The sequence below is a fragment of the Osmerus eperlanus genome, chromosome 14, assembly GCF_963692335.1.
Source record: "Osmerus eperlanus chromosome 14, fOsmEpe2.1, whole genome shotgun sequence".
Classification (NCBI taxonomy): domain Eukaryota; kingdom Metazoa; phylum Chordata; class Actinopteri; order Osmeriformes; family Osmeridae; genus Osmerus; species Osmerus eperlanus.
In genome coordinates this window covers 16,794,387-16,812,404 of record NC_085031.1, presented here as the reverse complement: position 1 = coordinate 16,812,404, position 18,018 = coordinate 16,794,387, and the positions used below count along the sequence as shown (strand labels likewise).

Sequence of the window (18,018 nt, the reverse complement as noted above, 5' to 3'; positions counted from 1 at the left end):
AGAAGGTAGCCAATAACGTCAGTTTCAGACGAAACCATCGCTGTCCATCGCTGTAATCTGTATTGCATACGAGTTAATGATTACGGGTCACACACACCCTAACCTTTCCTAACCCCACCCGTGTCTGCCGCCCAGCCCATAGTCCTTAGTTACCTACTCTCTGATCATCCTGTATATAAGCTTGTGTGCCTGACAAGGCTCTCTAAAGGGAGCAGGACTGCCTGAAAGGAATTCCCTCTGAAAACACATTTGAGGAACCTGAGGTAAAAGAAAGAAAGGGTTCTTGTATTTATACAAATACAAGAACATCCAGGAGGGTTCATAGCTTGAGGGATGTCTGTGTGTGTGTGTGTGTGTGTGTGTTTGACAGAAAGGTAAATTGATGTCTTCTTAAATATTGTTTCTGTCATTTAAATGTGTGCATAGTCCGTTTTAACTACTAATATACATTTCATACATACCTGTATATACGTGTATACAGAAGGAAATGTAATTCGTGGATCTAAATCCTAAATCTGTCAAATGCAACAGTGAGGGTTTTTTTGGATATTTTTCTATAATGTTAGCTGCCTCAACAGACAGTAAGATTATGTTGATGATGTTGATGATGATAATGTTGGTGATGTTGAAAAAGATCTTGAAGAGTATGATAGTGAGTCAGTAGGGTCTAACCCCCTGATTGTCCTAACATCTCTGTTGTCTCCATCTTAGATGTCTCTACTTGTGGGCGTGGCCTTCCTGGCTCTCGTCCTATCAGACGGCGGGGTGCTGGCGTTCGCTCCGATCGGGGGCGGGGCCTCCTCCCACGTCAGCATCACAGGCACAGCGCTCCTGCAGAAGGTCACAGAGGTGTGTCGCGACGTCATCGAGGACGGAGGGGACGACTTCAACCCCACGGTAACGACACACCAACGGTACCGTTGCCGTGGTAACGCGTGCGCGCACACGCGTGCACACGCAGGAAATGTCATCCCCCTTGTAACACACACATGATACATCGTCACCGTGAAAACCATGGATATTTATATAAAATCGCAATATTTACCAATCTGATGTACAGAATGAGGTCTCAGAGCATACGTCTCAAAACATGAATAAATAAAAAAAATGACGTCACTGATTGGTTGACCCCCCCACCCTGAAAAAAACAATAACATCCCTCATTGGTTGACCCCTGACCCCTGGCTCCCAGGGCCCCTCCCCTGAGGAGCTGGTGCGAGCATGTCTGGGCCCGACCGCCACCGGAGAAGTGTCCGCTGCCAAGTTCCGCTCGGCGCTCAACCAGATCTACGTCCAGAACGGGCTGGTGGACCGAGACTTCGCCAACAGGTCAGACGCTTCCACTTCCTGTTCCTCCCCTCCACTTCCTGTTCCTCCCCTCCACTTCCTGTTACTAACTCCTGTGTAACTGACTTCTGACTTCACACACACAGACAATAATATAAATGAGCAACTGTCAACAGACACACTCACATGTACACACAGACATTTATGCAAACAAACAAAATAAACAAGTGACTATCAACAGACACACACACATATATACGCACACACATTTGCGCAAACAATTGATTGAACAAGCGACTGTCAACAGCCCACAGCACCACTTCAACTCTGAGGCCTTCGCTGAGGGGCGTGCCCTAATCACAGAGGGCTTGGCCAGCATCAAGGCCAACATCGCCAGCAAGAACTACCAGGCAGCCAGAGAGACTCTGGGCAGAGTCCTACACACACTACAGGTATGGAGACACACACACACACCACACACACACCACACAGACACACACACACACACACCACACACATACACACACATACACACCACACACATACACACCACACACACACACACACCACACAGACACACACACACACACCACACACACAACACAACAAACACACACACACACACACCACACACAACACAACACAACACACAACATAAATTCTAACACCATGGGAGGCTGTTCCTCTGTATGTCGGGTCTTAGTACTGCAAATTGTTGTCAAGGAAGACACAAAGCAGGGTTTCAAAAAGAGTAAAAGGGGTTTTAATTTCCAGCCTTGCCACAAAAAAAAATAAAGAAATTAAAAGAAAAAGGCTTTGAAATAGTTAACTTTCCCCCACAGGAACTTTCCTGCAATCAGGCCACAGTTCCAACCCTCTCACCGCTGACCTCTCTCCTTTCTATGAAGCCTATCTAGCCCTGCTAGCAATCATCCCTCTTAATGCTCCCTCTTGGGAAACGTAGTTCTGTCAGCGGCCACCATTGTAGTTTGTAGTCCCGCATGACCTCAGCCTCTGGAGGGGGACATATCTCCCGTCTAGCAAATATATATATATATACGTATATACATATATTTATACAATGTGTGTGTGTGTGCGTCCAGGACTTCTACAGTCACAGCAACTGGGTGGAGCTGGGGCACAAGGAACCCTATCTCAACCTCATCCGCCCGGACCTAGCCCTGGAGAACCTGGCAGGTCTGTGTGTGTGTGTGTGTGTGTGTGTGTGTCTGTGTGTGTGTGTGTGTGTGTGTGTGCGCGAGCGTGTGAAACTGATCTGTAGGGGTGTAGCCTGAACACAGAGATAACAGATAAGAAATGATAGATAAGCGATGGTGAAAAATGGTTATTCTTGTGCTTTGTACCCTTCACAGGGTGATTATAGAGATAACAGGGACACAATCTCAAGGGTACTGAGCCAGAATGTCTGTATGTGTGTGTGTGTGTGTGTGTGTATTTGTGTCTTCATGGTTTCTGCATAGTATGCATTTGACTTACTGTTCTGCATGAATTGTGCAATGGTTTTGTAGGTGTTGTGTAAACTTGTGTGTGTTGTGTAGTTTTCTTTAAATGGGTGTGTTGTGTAAAAGTATATGTGTGTACAGTATGTGTCTGTCTGTGTGTAGATGTTGTGTAAATACGGTATAGTTACATTGTGTTTGCGTGGGTGTGTGTTTTGATACTGTATAGTGACATTGTGTTTGTGTGGGAGTCTGTATGTGTGTGTGTGTTTTGATACTGAATAGTGAGTGTGTGTGTGTTGGGCAGGTGTGGACACCCCTACCTGCAGTGACTGCGCCAGTGGAACCTGTCCTAACCAGATCCTGCCCAGCATCCTGAAGGAGAAGAAGCTCACCTCAGGATACATGGGGATCTTCTCTCCAGCCAAGCCTCCAGGTCACACACACACACACAATGTCACTATACCGTATCAAAGTACACACACACACACACACCCCTCCCAGCTCTCTAACCCCCCCCCTCCCAGCTCTCTAACCCCCCCCCTCCCAGCTCTCTAACCCCCCCCCCTCCCAGCTCTCTAACCCCCCCCCCCTCCCAGCTCTCTAACCCCCCCCCTCCCAGCTCTCTAACCCCCCCCCTCCCAGCTCTCTAACCCCCCCCCCCCTCCCAGCTCTCTAACCCCCCCCCCCCTCCCAGCTCTCTAACCCCCCCCCCTCCCAGCTCTCTAACCCCCCCCCTCCCAGCTCTCTAACCCCCCCCTCCCAGCTCTCTAACCCCCCCCTCCCAGCTCTCTAACCCACCCCCCCTCCCAGCTCTCTAACCCCCCCCCCTCCCAGCTCTCTAACCCCCCCTCCCAGCTCTCTAACCCACCCCCCCTCCCAGCTCTCTAACCCCCCCCCCTCCCAGCTCTCTAACCCCCCCCCTCCCAGCTCTCTAACCCCCCCCCTCCCAGCTCTCTAACCCCCCCCCTCCCAGCTCTCTAACCCCCCCCCTCCCAGCTCTCTAACCCCCCCCCTCCCAGCTCTCTAACCCCCCCCTCCCAGCTCTCTAACCCCCCCCCCCCTCACCTCCAACAGGTAAGTGCAGTCACGGCGGGGGAGCAGACCTCACAAGCACGACCAACCCTCGCGGCGGCATCAACAAGGACGAGCGTCGCCCCGACAACGCTGACTTCCACGACAACGCCATCGCCGTGGCGACCGCTGCCAGCCTCCAGCTGCTGGACAACATCCGTAACGTTGTTGGCAACGGAGAATACCTACGGTAAGACGCTGGACGCGTGCATGTGCAAAACACTGTTATCTGTGTGTTTGTGTTGGGTTATAGATGAAATGCTGTTAAATGCTCAACTCCCTCCTCCCTCCCCCCCTCACCTGCCTCCCCCTCACCTCCCTCCCCCTCCCTCCCTCCCCCTCACCTCCCTCCCTCCCCCTCACCTCCCTCCCCCTCACCCCCCTCCCTCCCTCCCCCTCCCTCCCTGCCCCTCACCTCCCTCCCCCTCACCTCCCTCCCTCCCCCTCACCCCCCTCCCCCTCCCTCCCTCCCCCTCCCTCCCCTACCCCCTCACCTCCCTCCCTCCCCCTCCCTCCCCCTCACCTCCCTCCCTCCCCCTCACCTCCCTCCCCCTCACCCCCCTCCCCCTCCCTCCCTCCCTCCCTCCCTCCCCCTCCCTCCCTCCCCCTCACCTTCCTCCCCCTCCCTCCCTCCCCCTCCCTCCCCCTCACCTCCCTCCCTCCCCCTCACCTCCCTCCCCCTCCCTCCCTGCCCCTCACCTCCCTCCCCCTCACCTCCCTCCCTCCCCCTCCCTCCCTCTCCCCCTCAGTCTGATGGGTATAGCCCGCTCCTCTGTGATCGTGTTCGTCATCGACACCACAGGCAGCATGGCCAATGACATAGAGGAGGCACGCAGGGTCGTCTTCAACATCATCGACACCAAGAAGGGAACCCAGGATGAGCCGTCTGAATACATCCTGGTGCCCTTCAACGACCCCGGTAACGACCCTGCCATGACCCCTGTCTAGTATACACTAGTCCCCTGTCTAGTACACACTAGTCCCCTGCCATGACCCCTGTCTAGTACACACTAGTCTTCTGTCTAGTCCCCTGTCTAGTACACACTAGTCCCCTGTCTAGTCCCCTGTCTAGTACACACTAGTCCCCTGTCTAGAACACACTAGTCTTCTGTTTAGTACACACTAGTCTCCTGTCTAGTACACACTAGTCCCCTGCCATTACCCCTGTCTAGTACACACTAGTCTTCTGTCTAGTCCCCTGTCTAGTACACACTAGTCCCCTGTCTAGTACACACTAGTCTTCTGTTTAGTACACACTAGTCCCCTGTCTAGTACACACTAGTCCCCTGTCTAGTACACACTAGTCCCCTGTCTAGTACACACTAGTCCTCTGTTTAGTACACACTAATCTGTGTGGCGGGTCTGTGTGTGTGTGTGTCTGTGTGCGTGTGTGTGTGTGCGTGTGTGCGTGTGTGTGTGTGCGTGTGCAGCATTCGGGCCTCTGATCAGGACCATAAATCCAGATATTATGAAAGCAGAGATCTCCAAGCTCAAAGCTGATGGAGGTGGAGACACACCAGAGATGTGCCTATCAGGACTGCAGGTACTGTGACTGACAGCTTTGCCACCCAATCATATTCACACCCCCAAAAACCTTTTCATCTCAGTTTTTCCAACACAAAAGTTTGCCACCAGTTTGCCAAATCTTGTTCTTGTCTTTAAATTGTCATTACATATTATACATCTAGAAAACACTTTTATACAAAGCAATGACGTACAAATAGTGCACATAGAAGTGTGTATTTCTGCAGTGTTTCAGCGTTCAAGGAACGTCTGTATTTACGAGCCACATCTTGTTCTCTTTTTCCTTTCCTTTCTCCTCTTTCCTCTTTCTCGTCTTTGCCCCTCCCTCTCTTCTTCTCCTCCATCATCCCTCTCTTCTCCTCCTCCATCCTCCCTCTCTTCTCCTCCTCCATCCTCCCTCTCTTCTCCTCCTCCATCCTCCCTCTCTTCTCCGCCTCCATCCTCCCTCTCTTCTCCTCCTCCATCATCCCTCTCTTCTCCATCATCCCTCTCTTCTCCTCCTCCATCATCCCTCTCTTCTCCTCCTCCATCCTCCCTCTCTTCTCCGCCTCCATCCTCCCTCTCTTCTCCTCCTCCATCATCCCTCTCTTCTCCATCATCCCTCTCTTCTCCTCCTCCATCATCCCTCTCTTCTTCTCCTCCATCATCCCTCTCTTCTCCATCATCCCTCTCTTCTCCTCCTCCATCATCCCTCTCTTCTCCTCCTCCATCATCCCTCTCTTCTTCTCCTCCATCATCCCTCTCTCCAGTTGGCCCTGACGGGCGCTCCAGGCTCCTCCCACATCTATGTGTTCACCGATGCCGAGGCGAAAGACATCGCTCTGAAGGACACCATCGTAGCTCTCATCAGGAGCACCAAGTCCACGGTGAGCGCACGCACGAACACACACACACACATACATACACATACACACATGACATGTGCCCTCACACACTCCCTCAGACACTTACAATCCCCCTCCCTACCTCCCTCCTCCACGCTCTCCCCTCCACGCTCTCCCCTTCCCTCCACGCTCTCCCCTCCACGCTCTCCCCTCCCCTCCACGCTCTCCCCTCCCCTCCACGCTCTCCCCTCTCCCCTCCCCTCCATGCTCTCCCCTCCACGCTCTCCCCTCTCCCCTCCCCTCCATGCTCTCCCCTCCACGCTCTCCCCTTCCCTCCACGCTCTCCCCTCCACGCTCTCCCCTCCCCTCCACGCTCTCCCCTCCCCTCCACGCTCTCCCCTCCACGCTCTCCCCTCCCCTCCACGCTCTCCCCTCCACGCTCTCCCCTCCACGCTCTCCCCTCCACGCTCTCCCCTCCACGCTCTCCCCTCCCCTCAACGCTATCCCCTCCCTTCCTCCAGGTGTCGTTCTTCATGACGGGCAGTGGGAGAAGCCGGCGTGACCTGGGGCTCCGCGCTGGTTTTGATGCCTACCGTGACCTGGCTCTGGCCTCAGGGGGGCAGGCCATCCTGGTGTCCAAGAGCTCCCTGCCCCAGGCCACAGACATCATCCTCGACTCCTCCACATCCGCACTGGTGCGTTCTCTCTCTCTCTCTGTTTCTCTCTCTTTTCCTGTTTCTCACTCTCTCTCTTACAACTTTGGAAACTTACACACAAACGTGTAAGTCTGAAAATGTGTACAAATGGGTGATACAATACAATTGAATTGTATGTATTCTAAATACGACAACAATAAAGTTTTTTCTATAAAAGTAAAGATTTTTTTGTGGGGGGAAAGTCTGCTAAGATCTCCCTCTCCTTCCTGTCAGGTGACAGTTCTCCAGCGGGCGAGGAACCCAGGGAAGACAGAGACCTTCTCCTTCCTGCTGGACGCGTCTCTGACCAACATCACCATCTACATCACTGGAACCTCTGTCCCCTTCATCTTGAAGAACCCAGCAGGTAACCATGGAGACACAAGGAGACACTCAGCTAGGATATTCTCTCCTTCCATTCCTTCTACCTCCCCTCCCTTTCAAATTTACATTTAGTAAATGTTTCATTTGACATTTAATTCATTTAGCAGCTTATCCAAAGCAAACTTATTAATATAGCATTTAGAAAGTACAGCCCAAGATCTACATCCCTTCCTTTATTCCAACCAGTGCCGGTCCTGAAGAGGGGGGAGGCAATTTTCAAGTGCATACAATTTTCAAACAAGTTTCTTCAAACGAGTTTTAAATGCACTACCAGCAGAGGGCACCAACCGCGGCACGTCATATGTCCGTGTTGTGTGTGTGGGGGAGGAGGGGGGGGGGGGTAGAGACAAACCTTGTCTCGGGCGGCAAATGTTCTAGGACCGGCACTGCTTCCAACCTTGTCCTCCATCACAGATCTGACGTGAGTGAAGGAGGTCACATCTGTGTGTAGGTGAGCAGTCACCCACTCAAATGGGTCTGAAAAAGATCCACTCAGGGTAGAATCAACACTGTTCTCTTTTGGCAAGTTTGCTTCCATGCCTGTCCACCTTATCAAGAAAAGAAAAACGAAAGGAATTCCAAGAATGTCAACACAAACCCGAAACCCGAACGATCCTGTGGGTGACCTCTTGTGACCTTTGCCCCTAGGAGTGACCCAGAGCCAGGCAGAGGCCAGCGGGAAGCTGGGGATGGTGTTTTCTGTGGGGAACCTCCAGCGCATCCGCCTCAACCCCAACAAACTGGCGGGAGTCTGGGAGATCAACGTCCAGTCCTCCAGCCCCTACACACTCAAGGTCACAGGTGAGCGTCAAAATGCAATGGCCGACTTGAGGCACAAAATGGCTGACTTGAGGCACAAAATGGCCGACCCTGTGGCACAAAATGGCCGACCTGTGGCACAAAATGGCCACCCCGGTGGCACAAAATGGCCAACCTGCATCACTTACTGTTCTAGACGTTTTAGAGTGTACTTGATTTATCTCAGTGCAGTAAAAGAGATGGATTGTTAATATCAGAGCCCATGGTGAGGCAAATTAAACTCACTTGATTTACTTTTAAATACTTACATTGTTATTCAATTAAGCAAACATGACTTTTGACATGACCGGTGAATAGATCACAGTGATCAACCTTAAGGCTTGTCTGATTTCCCCCCCAAAAAGATCTAACTGTGAACCTTTCAAAAATGGTTTTCAAGTAATCCAATTTATATGACGTAAATTAGACCAAACAAAGGCAAGTGATGAAACCAACTGTTTTTGAATATTCCCTTGTGTTCTGACAGTGTGTTCTGACAGTGTGTTCTGACAGTGTGTTCTCACAGTGTGTTCTCACACTGTGAGAACACACTGTTCACTGAGACTCGTATGTGTGTGTGTGTGTGTGTGTGTGTGTACGTGTGTATGTGTGTCTCCAGGCCAGAGCATCATCACCTTCATCTATGACTTTGTGGAGGCGTTCGAGGGTCCGCACCCAGGCTACGCTGTCATCACTGGCCGCCCACAAGCAGGTAGCAACACACTACACACAGACACTACACTACACACACAGACAGTTGTATGGCCCACAAAATGTTAATTTTTTTCTTAGTTTACTATCCTAGGTAGTTCGACAAGACAGACACACACACTTACCAGACTATTCTCAACTCTCTTTCCTCCTCCTTTCCTTCCTTCTTCCCGTTGTCCCAGGCAACCCTGCCATGCTGTTGGTGTCGGTGATGGGCAGGAAAGGGCCGGCGTCCGTCAAGGTGGGAGACGTCTCCATGGTGACGGTGTCCGGGTCCGAGGTTGTCAGAGGGGATCTGAAAGACGTGGGCAACGGAGACTTCCTGGTTACGGTAACCAAGGTGCCTGCAGGGGAGTTTGTGGTACTGTTGAACGGGACGGACGTGGAGTCGGCCAGCGAGTTCCAGAGGCAGTCCACCACCCAGATGTCAGTCTCCACCGTCTCCATCAAGGTGAGGGGGGGACTTCCTGTTTACCTTGAGATTAGGACCAATCAGACCACTGGGATTTGACTTACAACGTAATCCCTCTGCCTCTTCCTTCCTGCCTCCTACCTCTCTACTATTTCTTACCTCCCCTTCTTTTCCTTCCTTCCTAACCTCCCCTCCCCCTCCCTCCCCCCCCCCACCCCCCTTCCTCCAGGCTGTGATTGACAGCTCAGTAGAGCCTGGCGAGGTGTTCTCCCTACCCTTCACAGTGGTAACCTCGGCAACCAGCGGCAGCTGCACCTTCTCTGTAAAGAACGACAGAGGAATCCCCATGGTGTTCCCAGCCAGGTAGGACGACAACGACAACAAACATTTCATGACAGTAAAAGTCCAAGTTGTATTAAAACAACACGACTAATACTTGTGAGGAATTCCTAAGAATCCGATTTAACCAACAACTCATACACACACACCTCTCCTCTCCCTCCAGCATTCCCGTGTCGCCCGCAGGCGTGGCCACCAGCACCCTGACCGTCACCCCGCCCGCCAGCACGCCCTCGGGCACAGACGTGACCCTGACCCTGGAGGCCAAGGCTCCCGGCGGGGGGGACTCAAACTACGCTGTCCTCAGACTGTCCGTGGTCAAGAAGGTACAGAGGGAGTTTCTGTCTCCCCTCTCCTTCTTCCTCGTCTCGTCTCTCTCCACTTAATGTGTTCGTTTAGCAGACAATATAAAAACAATTTTTTTATTTGAACCTGAGATCTCTTGATCTGCAGTCAAATGCTCTAACCGCTGAGCTATACCTTCTCTATCTACCATTAATGCCTCCTGTTCCTGACCCCACTTTCTGTCTTGTCTTCCCCCTTCCCCCTCTCTCTCTCTCTCTCTCCCCCCCGCCCCCCCAGATCACAGACTTCACCCCTCCCCAGTGCAAGTTGGTCAGCATAGAGGCGGACCACTGCCCCTACAACTGCCCCACCGACACCACCCACCGCTGGGGGCTCTCCGCCAACATCTCCGACGTCAACGGCACCGGCATCAAGAGCCTCACCCTGCGCCAGGGCAACGGCAACCTCACCCACACCTCGCTTAGCGACCCCGTCGTCACGGCGACCTACAATGCCTCCTGCTGCTCCCAGGTGTTCGAGCTGGTCATCGTGGACAACGAGGGGAACGTGGGGAACTGTTTCCACTCCATAGTGCGTTCTTCTGGCCCCGCCCCCCTGGCTCTGTCCCTCCCCCTGCTGGTGTGTCTGCTAGGCTCCGCCCTCACACCTCTGAGAGACTTCTTCCTGCTTCTGTAGGCCTGGGATTGGCTAGCCGTTCTACTGACTTCGCCTTCACTGCCTCCCTATTGGCCAGAATGTGACAACATCGAGTGCCTGGCGACCTCAAACTGCCAAATAAAAATGGTGGGGAAATGCGAAAGAGAAAAGGGCACATTTTTATTCTCAAGCTTGCCATCGTAAATTTTGTTTGAAGTTTCTCCGTGGAGTGATACTGTGTTACTATCGCAAGTCATACTGAAGTGTGTTCCTCGCCTACCTACCAAAGAAATCGTCTCCACAAAATGGAATCTGTGAATAATCTGAAAGGATTTATTTGTCTTCAAAATAAAGATTTTTTTCATCGTCTTTCATTTGTTTTTGTCTTCTGAGTCGTTTCCTCAGATTTAAACAATCTCCTCTGGTGTTTAGAAGCTATTAAGAGGACAGCAGTATTAGTGTAAACAAATCTTGAAAACAATCGTTTAATAACTTTATACAAGAAAAGATCTGCAACCGCCTAAAGATAAGTTGATAATTATATCAAGTACAAAGTAATTGACTCAATGTAAAAAAAAATCCATTTTAATTCACAGTTTTCTGAAAACATTTTCCAAAAAATAAATGCAAAATTCATTTTTTTACACATTTAAGTGTAGTTTACAAAACAATATGACCAAATGTACACATTTACAAAGTTAAAATGTGTTTAAACATGTCTTGAGGCTCCTTGCGTTGCAATACAATGCATCGCAGACTTGGATAAACAAATTAATGTTAAAAATTAATTGGTACGAGCAGGAGTTGTGATGATCCAAGAATAGCTGCGATGCATTTTCTAATTAAGTGCCAAGGGTCAGGTTTTACCAACCACATCCAGAATTTTACTATATCAGTCAAACTCTCTGAATCATGATTCAGACAATTACATAGGAACATTTTTTTTAATAATAATTGTGGAACATTCTGTACAAAAACCTAGAGGAGGACTCATTCCTAAATCCTTGTCCACAGCAATGGGCATGTTACTGAACAAATCTTTCTTTTTTACGAATGATATAATTTATCATTTCTAGGGAGTTTTTAAATCTTACATCAAGAAAGATGTTACAGAATTAAAAATAAATAGAAAACAATATGACAGAATAAATGGATGAAGCAGAATCCCAGTCCTCACTGTAACTAGCTCACATGTATGTGCTGTTATGGGACAGCACATACATGTGACATACGTGTGTTTTTATAAACGAAAAATGAAAAAATAGGCTTTCTCAACGCATTCCTCAGTATTCTGTGTCATTCATGAATTCATTGTATTCAAATGAACTATAAAACGACTTCCTCATCAAGTTTGGCTGCGGTCACACAAAGCGCTTTTTCAAACCACACCTGCCTTCGAACTTCTATCAAATGTTTGCAAAAAAGCAATTACGGTACTTTAAAAAAATAACTCTAAGGTCTTCGGGTAAAACCACAGATGTGTGCATCTGCTTCCTGCACATGAGACAACCACAGCTGTGGTCGCCCCATTTACCTTGTTCTGTAAATACAAGTGAAATATGTTCACTTAAAATGGGGATTTATTTTCGTTACTTAGCACAAGTGCAGTGAATGTGGCCCATTAAAACTAGTTCACCCTTCCCCAACAAACACCAAGCATTCTACTGTTGTCAGTTGGGTTTGAAATAAAATAACTGTCATTGTAACACCGCCTCAACAAACGCCAACAGTTATTTCACACCAAACCAACACAGCCTAACAAATGTTGGCATTTGTTGATGCCTGCTGGTGTTTGTTGGAGCAGTGTGAAAATGACAGTTATATTTCCAAACATTCTAAGCCCAACAGCTAACAGTAGAATGTTTGGTGTTTGTTAGACATTGTTGGTGTGTGTGAACTGGCCTGATGAGACAAGTGTGTGTGTGTGTGTGTGTGTGTGTGTTCATCCCGCAACTAGCCCTGGTGCCCCTCCCCCAACCTGTGCACGTTCTTCAGGTGTTTCTTCAGGTGCCCAGACTGGGTGAACGTCTTCCCGCACTGAGGGCAGCGATGTGGTTTCTCCCCTGTGTGGATCAGTTTGTGCCTCTTCAGGTTATTATAATCCAGGAAGCCCTTCCCACAGAATGGGCACCAGTGCCTCTTCTCCCCGTTGTGCCAGCGCAGGTGGACGTTCAGCTCCACTTTCCTCTTGAACTTCTTCTCGCACAGAGAGCAGTGGAAGGGTTTCTCCCCCGTGTGGACCCTCAAGTGGGCCTCTACGTCCCTCTGGGTGAAGAATCCCTTGCTGCACACCTGGCAGGTGAAAGGCCTCAGGTGCCCGTGGACCATCTGGAGGTGCTTGGTCAGGCCGAAGCGGTACGTGAACGTCTTGCTGCATTGCGGACACTCGTGGCTCTCACCGCTGTGTACCCGGCCGTGCCGGTTCAGGCCCTTGGCGTCCGGGAAGCCCTTACCGCAGAGCGTGCAGAAGAACGGCCGGTCCCCGGTGTGCTGGCTCACGTGGCTCTCCAGTGCCGCTGTGCTGCTGAGAACGCGCCCGCATGCGCCGCACTGGTTCTTCAACAGGCGGTTGCCGATGCGCTGCAGCGGTTGGCTCGGCGAATTGGAATCGTCCAGCGGCGGCTCTTTGTCGGGGGTGTGTGGCTGCGGGGGTGTTTTGGCGGCGGTGGTGTGGCGGAGGGTGGCGGATCTGGCGGTTGGGCTGCGTGGGGAGGGAGGGGAGCGTTTGTGACTGGAGCGAGAGGAGGTGGGTGGCGGGGTGGAGGGGGAGCGGTGCTGAGGCGTGCTTGAACAGGGGCTTCCGTTGAGGGGGCTGCGCTGGGGGGCCGTAGGGGTCTTGGAGGTTGATTCTGGGGCCTTCTCTAACTGGGCTGTGCTACGTCCCCTGGTCGTCATGGGAGTCGACGACTTGAGAGACTCAACCTGTCTGGGTGGAGTCACAGCCGTGTCGGCTCTTCCTGATTGGCCGGACTTGCCGGCTGCGTTATTTGTAGCCTTGGGCTGGTTAGCGGCTTTAGACATTCTGGGTTTCTTAGGAGCGACGGGGGAGGAGTCAGTTTCCGTGCCGCTGGGATGTGGGCGGGGCCTGAGGCGGGCTTTGAGTCGGGCGAACAGCGACTCTTTAGCGCTGGCGCTAGGTCTGCGAGCTCCTTCCTTGGTGTCGACGGGACTCGTCTCCGTGGCGACCGTTCTGGTCTCTGTGGTTTCCGTAGAAACAACGGGAAGGGGCGAGGCCTCGCCTACATCCTCAGACTCCATCTGCAATTGGATAGCACGTTTTTGATGAAATAAATGGACTATGGATAGAACATTAGTAAAGTAAGACACAGGTGTACAATTTGAAATCCACAGTGTGTGTTTGCGATATAATGAATCGGGTTACCTGTAGTGGATCTGGGACTGGATCTGCTGGGGCTGAGGCTGGGCCAGGTGCTGGGACAGGGGCTGGATCTGATGCCGGGCCTGGAGCTGGGCCTGGGACAGGGGCCGAGGCTGGGACAGGGGCTGAGGCTAGGACAGGGGCCGAGGCTGGGACAGGGGCCGAGGCTGGGACAGGGGCCGAGGCTGGGACAGGGGCTGAGGCTGGGACAGGGGCTGAGGCTGGGACAGGGGCTGAGGCTGGATCTGATGCCTGGGCTGGGGCTGGGACGGGGGCTGATGCTGGGACCGGATCTGATGCTGGGCCGGGGCCTGGGGCTGGGACGGGGGCTGATGCTGGGACCAGGGCTTGGGCAGGGGCTGAGACTGCTGGGGCTGAGCCTGGAACTGGGGCTGGTTCCGGTTCTGGTTCAGCCTGCACTTGTATAGGTAAGACCGCCAGCTGGGCCAGGAATTGATTTTTCGACAGATGGCCGAGAGGGTCGGGGGTCGTCTCCTTGGAAACAAGGTTGGTCAGCCTCAGCAGAGCCACGGGTATCTTCTCTGACGTTGCCGAGGGCGTTGTCGAGGGGGCCGGGGTAGTCTGCACATGCTCGGTAGACAAATGCGGCAACATAAGGGCAGAAACGGGGACAGCTGCCGAGGGTTGGGCCGTCAACGTAGCCGACACTGCAACGTCAATCGGCGAAGGCGTTACCACGGTAACCGCCCTGGACGTGACGGGCGGCTGTCCGGATGCTACAGCGGCCACCGGTTGGGCGTGTTCATTCACTTGACCGGTTACTAGAGACTGATGTCTTGGTGATAGAACTACTATGCGTTGGGGAACACCTAGCTGTTGCCTTGACGATCCAGCAGCTAACTGAGGGACAACCGTAGAAGTCTGCATAGACGACGCAGTTGTTATTTGAGCCGTAACCATGGACCGGTATTTTGGCGAGACAACTATTATACGAGCGGGTAATGGCTGTTGCTTAGGTAATACAACTGCTGTTTCGCCTGTGCCTGTGGGCTGTTGTTTCGGTGATCCCACTGTGGTTTGGCCCATTGCAGTGTTCTGTTGCGTAGGTGATCCCACTGCTGTCTGCCCAACAGTACAGGCCTGTTGCATTGGTGATATGACTGTTTGGGCTATAGCAATCGCCAGTTGCCCAGGTAAGCCGACTGTTGTTTGGGCTGTAGTTACAGCCAGTTGTCTAGGCGATACGACTCTTGTTTGGGGTATAGTCATGACTGGTTGTCTAGGTGATCTGGTCCTTGTTTGGGGTATAGTGACGACTGGTTGTCTAGATGATCTGACTCTTGTTTGGGTTTTAGACATGGCCGGTTTTCTAGGCGGGCAAATTGTTTTACCAACAACACAGGCCTGTGGCATTGGTGATCCAACTGTTGTTTGGCTCACAGCCATCGCCAGTTGCCCAGGTGAGCTGACTGTTTGGCCTACAGTCTTGGCCTGTCGCCCAAGTGTTCTGACTGTTGTTTGACCTACAGCACCGGCCGGTTGCCTTGGTGATTCAACTGTTGTTTGGACCACAGCAGAAGGCTGTTGCCCGTGTGGCCTGGCTCTTGTTTGCCTAGTGACCAAGACCTGCCGTGGAGGAGATGTGGCAGGCTGCTGGAGGGCTTCAGAAGGCCGTGGGGATGTGGGGGCCGTGGGGGCAGCCTGAGACCGAAGCGGTCTGGGGCTCCGCCGCGTTGGGGGTGCTAGCGATGACGTGTTGTCAACACAGGTCGCGGTGTATGGCACATCGAAAACAGAGGTTGACGTATCGCTAGTCAGCGCTGGCTGGACGGCCAGTGGTTGCTGTGTGGTGATGTCAGCTGTTTGCTGGCCAGAGGTATCAACCGTCTCCTGTACTGAGGGTGTGACAATTGACTGTTTGTGTTGTTCAGCAATTTTTAACAGTTCGACTATTCCAAAATGCACTGGTTCTGCTGAGGTTGGGGGAGGGACCATAGACGGTTTTGCAGCACATGGGTGTGCGACAGTTGACGTTTGTTGTTTTTGTTTAAGCAGTTCTTGTTGCTGCTCTTGCTGCTGCTCAGCAAATGCTAACAGCTGCTCTATTCCAGATGGTATCACTTCCTGCAGTTCCTCAGCAACTACCTGTGGTTGTGTTTTTCCTGGAGATGCCACTACTGGTGGCTGCTGGGCAACCACAGACTGATTTCCCGTTGCCTCTGTCAGTTGCTGCTGCTTTGCGACCACAGACGGTTGTGGTTGCTGTTGAACCAGCAACGGCTCCACACTTTCAGGCTCTCCACCCCCTGGTTGTTGCTCGGCTCTAGGGGCTTGGTCCAGGTCCTTGTCCTCTCTGCACGGGCTGGTAATTGGGCTCGCGGTCTGGCTGGTAGTTTGCGGGGCCTCCTGGGGTTCTGGAGCTCTCTCGGAGGGCGGTGCCACTTCGGATGACTGGGCGGTGGGGGGCCATTCTGGGATGTTGCGGCCAACCAGGGCCCTTAGTGTGCTCGGGAGCAGAGCTGATGAGAGGAGGGGTAGAGAGGAGAGCAAAGAGGGGGGAGATAGAGAGGAGCGCAAAGAGGGGGGAGATAGAGAGGAGCGCAAAGAGGGGGGAGATCGAGAGGAGAGCAAAGAGGGGGGAGATCGAGAGGATAGCAAAGAGGGGGGAGATAGAGAGCAGAGCAAAGGGGGGGTTCGAAAGGGTAACAGATGTAAATCCACACAAATAAACTGCTCCCGAGAATGCGCTGCCATATTTTGATTCTGGTAACAGGTTAGCTTCCCGTACCTGGGATCTCCCGGAGGTCCGGTCTGCGGATGAGAGTCGGCGGCCCGTCTTCCTGTTTCAACAGGATGTACCCCGGAGCGTAATCATCATCGTATTCCGTTTCCTGGACACAGACATGAACACACATACAGTCAGGCACTCGTTCTTAACATCCTGATAGGAGGACATTATCATTATTATAAACTGGGTTTGGCCCTCTGGGGATAAATAAACCTTTCTCAACTGAAAAAGTATTCAATAACAATTTCATAATTATTAGGTGTTCATATGTGATATGTCAGAGTGAGCACATAGGCAGTAACCTTGATAACAGCGACAGTAGCCTAGACAAGGAAAACCTGCGAACCAGGGTGGTCAATGTTAGCTAAAGGTAGTTCCTGTTTTTACAGTCACTATAGTGTAGAGTTAGCGTAGTTATAGCTCAGTGGTAGAGCTTTTGACTGCAAATCAATTAGCCTATGCCCCCCCCCCCCCCCCCCCACACACACACACACCCGAACATTGCTTTAGATACACGGGAGTACATTACATAATTATACCTCTTGTTTGATGAGTATGAAGGCCATCTGACGGTTGCTGTCGCCATGCGCACCCGCCTCTTGGCCCTCCTCGTCCCATTGACCGTTTCCGACCCCACATTGTTCAGCAACACCTCTCAATGAAGGAAGGGCTGCATGGGAGAAACACTCACTGCTGAAGCTGTCTATAATCAAGCTGCTAATCAGACATCCGGCGCTCTACAGGCTACATCGCCAACGTCACTTGCTTCCCTGTTCTACTTTACGTTCTACATTGATCTTACTGTGGCATTGCTGATGGTCCACAGTGGGTCAATCTGATAACGTGTAGGTTCAATATAAACCGCTACGTTTTGTAATCTTGGTAATAACTAGCTAGGCTCTGATCAGTCAACTGTTTAGTCAACTGAACGCACCCATCGACTGATGTTTACTGTTAACCATGAACACGAGCAAGACAGCTACTCACCACATTGAATCCCGACGTCGCGTTTATTTATAGGTGGTCTCTCAAGATTCTGACCGGAATCCACTGTTTCGCTGTTATTTAATCTGGAATGTATGGAATTATCTCCATTCTGAGTACATCTGAACTTCGCTTTAAGGTCTTCATTTTCCGATTTTATCCTGGATATTTCTGCTTTCAGTTCATCGACCATAGTTTCAAAAAGTTTCGTTGTTTCCGATACCGCCGTCCTCAGGGCGGTGTCCATTACTGTGGCAAACTGGGTTTGAAAATCTTCTTTTGACATGTTGACAGCGTTAGTCCCCTACCCTTACTATGTTACATCAGGTGTTTGTTATTGTTTCCAATGCAATAAATTGATTTTAGACGGCCACGGCCTCTTCCTTCTCATCCAACATGGCTTTCCTTGTTTCATGTGACGTAGATTTAGATGGGCGGGATCGTCTGTGCATTTCC

General features: G+C 51.6%; 2 protein-coding genes across 2 annotated transcripts; one reads left to right on the top strand and one right to left on the bottom strand.

The window, feature by feature from the left end:
- The first annotated feature begins 242 nt into the window (after nt 1-242).
- Nucleotides 243-10,819, top strand: vwa11 (von Willebrand factor A domain containing 11). The gene is made up of 18 exons (XM_062478826.1): nt 243-263; nt 712-897; nt 1,193-1,329; nt 1,595-1,739; nt 2,391-2,484; nt 3,055-3,183; nt 3,825-4,011; nt 4,571-4,740; nt 5,252-5,364; nt 6,095-6,211; nt 6,691-6,864; nt 7,099-7,231; nt 7,897-8,049; nt 8,666-8,758; nt 8,940-9,208; nt 9,399-9,532; nt 9,675-9,834; nt 10,091-10,819. The coding sequence occupies exons 2-18, from the start codon at nt 712-714 to the stop codon at nt 10,487-10,489; spliced, it is 2,793 nt and encodes a 930-aa protein (XP_062334810.1). The 5' UTR covers nt 243-263; the 3' UTR covers nt 10,490-10,819.
- A 201-nt stretch (nt 10,820-11,020) lies between these two features.
- Nucleotides 11,021-17,997, bottom strand: LOC134034319 (uncharacterized). The gene is made up of 5 exons (XM_062478797.1): nt 17,566-17,997; nt 17,118-17,248; nt 16,579-16,681; nt 13,833-16,309; nt 11,021-13,708 (listed from the first exon to the last, which is right to left on the bottom strand). Exons 1-5 carry the CDS (start codon nt 17,846-17,848, stop codon nt 12,404-12,406), a joined length of 4,299 nt encoding a protein of 1,432 aa, XP_062334781.1. The 5' UTR covers nt 17,849-17,997; the 3' UTR covers nt 11,021-12,403.
- Nucleotides 17,998-18,018: the final 21 nt, after the last annotated feature.

Coding starts and splice junctions, on each gene's coding strand:
- LOC134034319 (XM_062478797.1), bottom strand. CDS start 17,848: ATGTCAAAAGAAGATTTTCAAACCCAGTTTGCCACAGTAATGGACACC. Junction 17,249..17,565: donor CGACGTCGGGATTCAATGTG/GTGAGTAGCTGT, acceptor TCTCCCATGCAG/CCCTTCCTTCATTGAGAGGT. Junction 16,310..16,578: donor GGACCTCCGGGAGATCCCAG/GTACGGGAAGCT, acceptor TCCTCTCATCAG/CTCTGCTCCCGAGCACACTA.
- vwa11 (XM_062478826.1), top strand. CDS start 712: ATGTCTCTACTTGTGGGCGTGGCCTTCCTGGCTCTCGTCCTATCAGAC. Junction 898..1,192: donor GGGACGACTTCAACCCCACG/GTAACGACACAC, acceptor CCTGGCTCCCAG/GGCCCCTCCCCTGAGGAGCT. Junction 9,835..10,090: donor GACTGTCCGTGGTCAAGAAG/GTACAGAGGGAG, acceptor CCGCCCCCCCAG/ATCACAGACTTCACCCCTCC.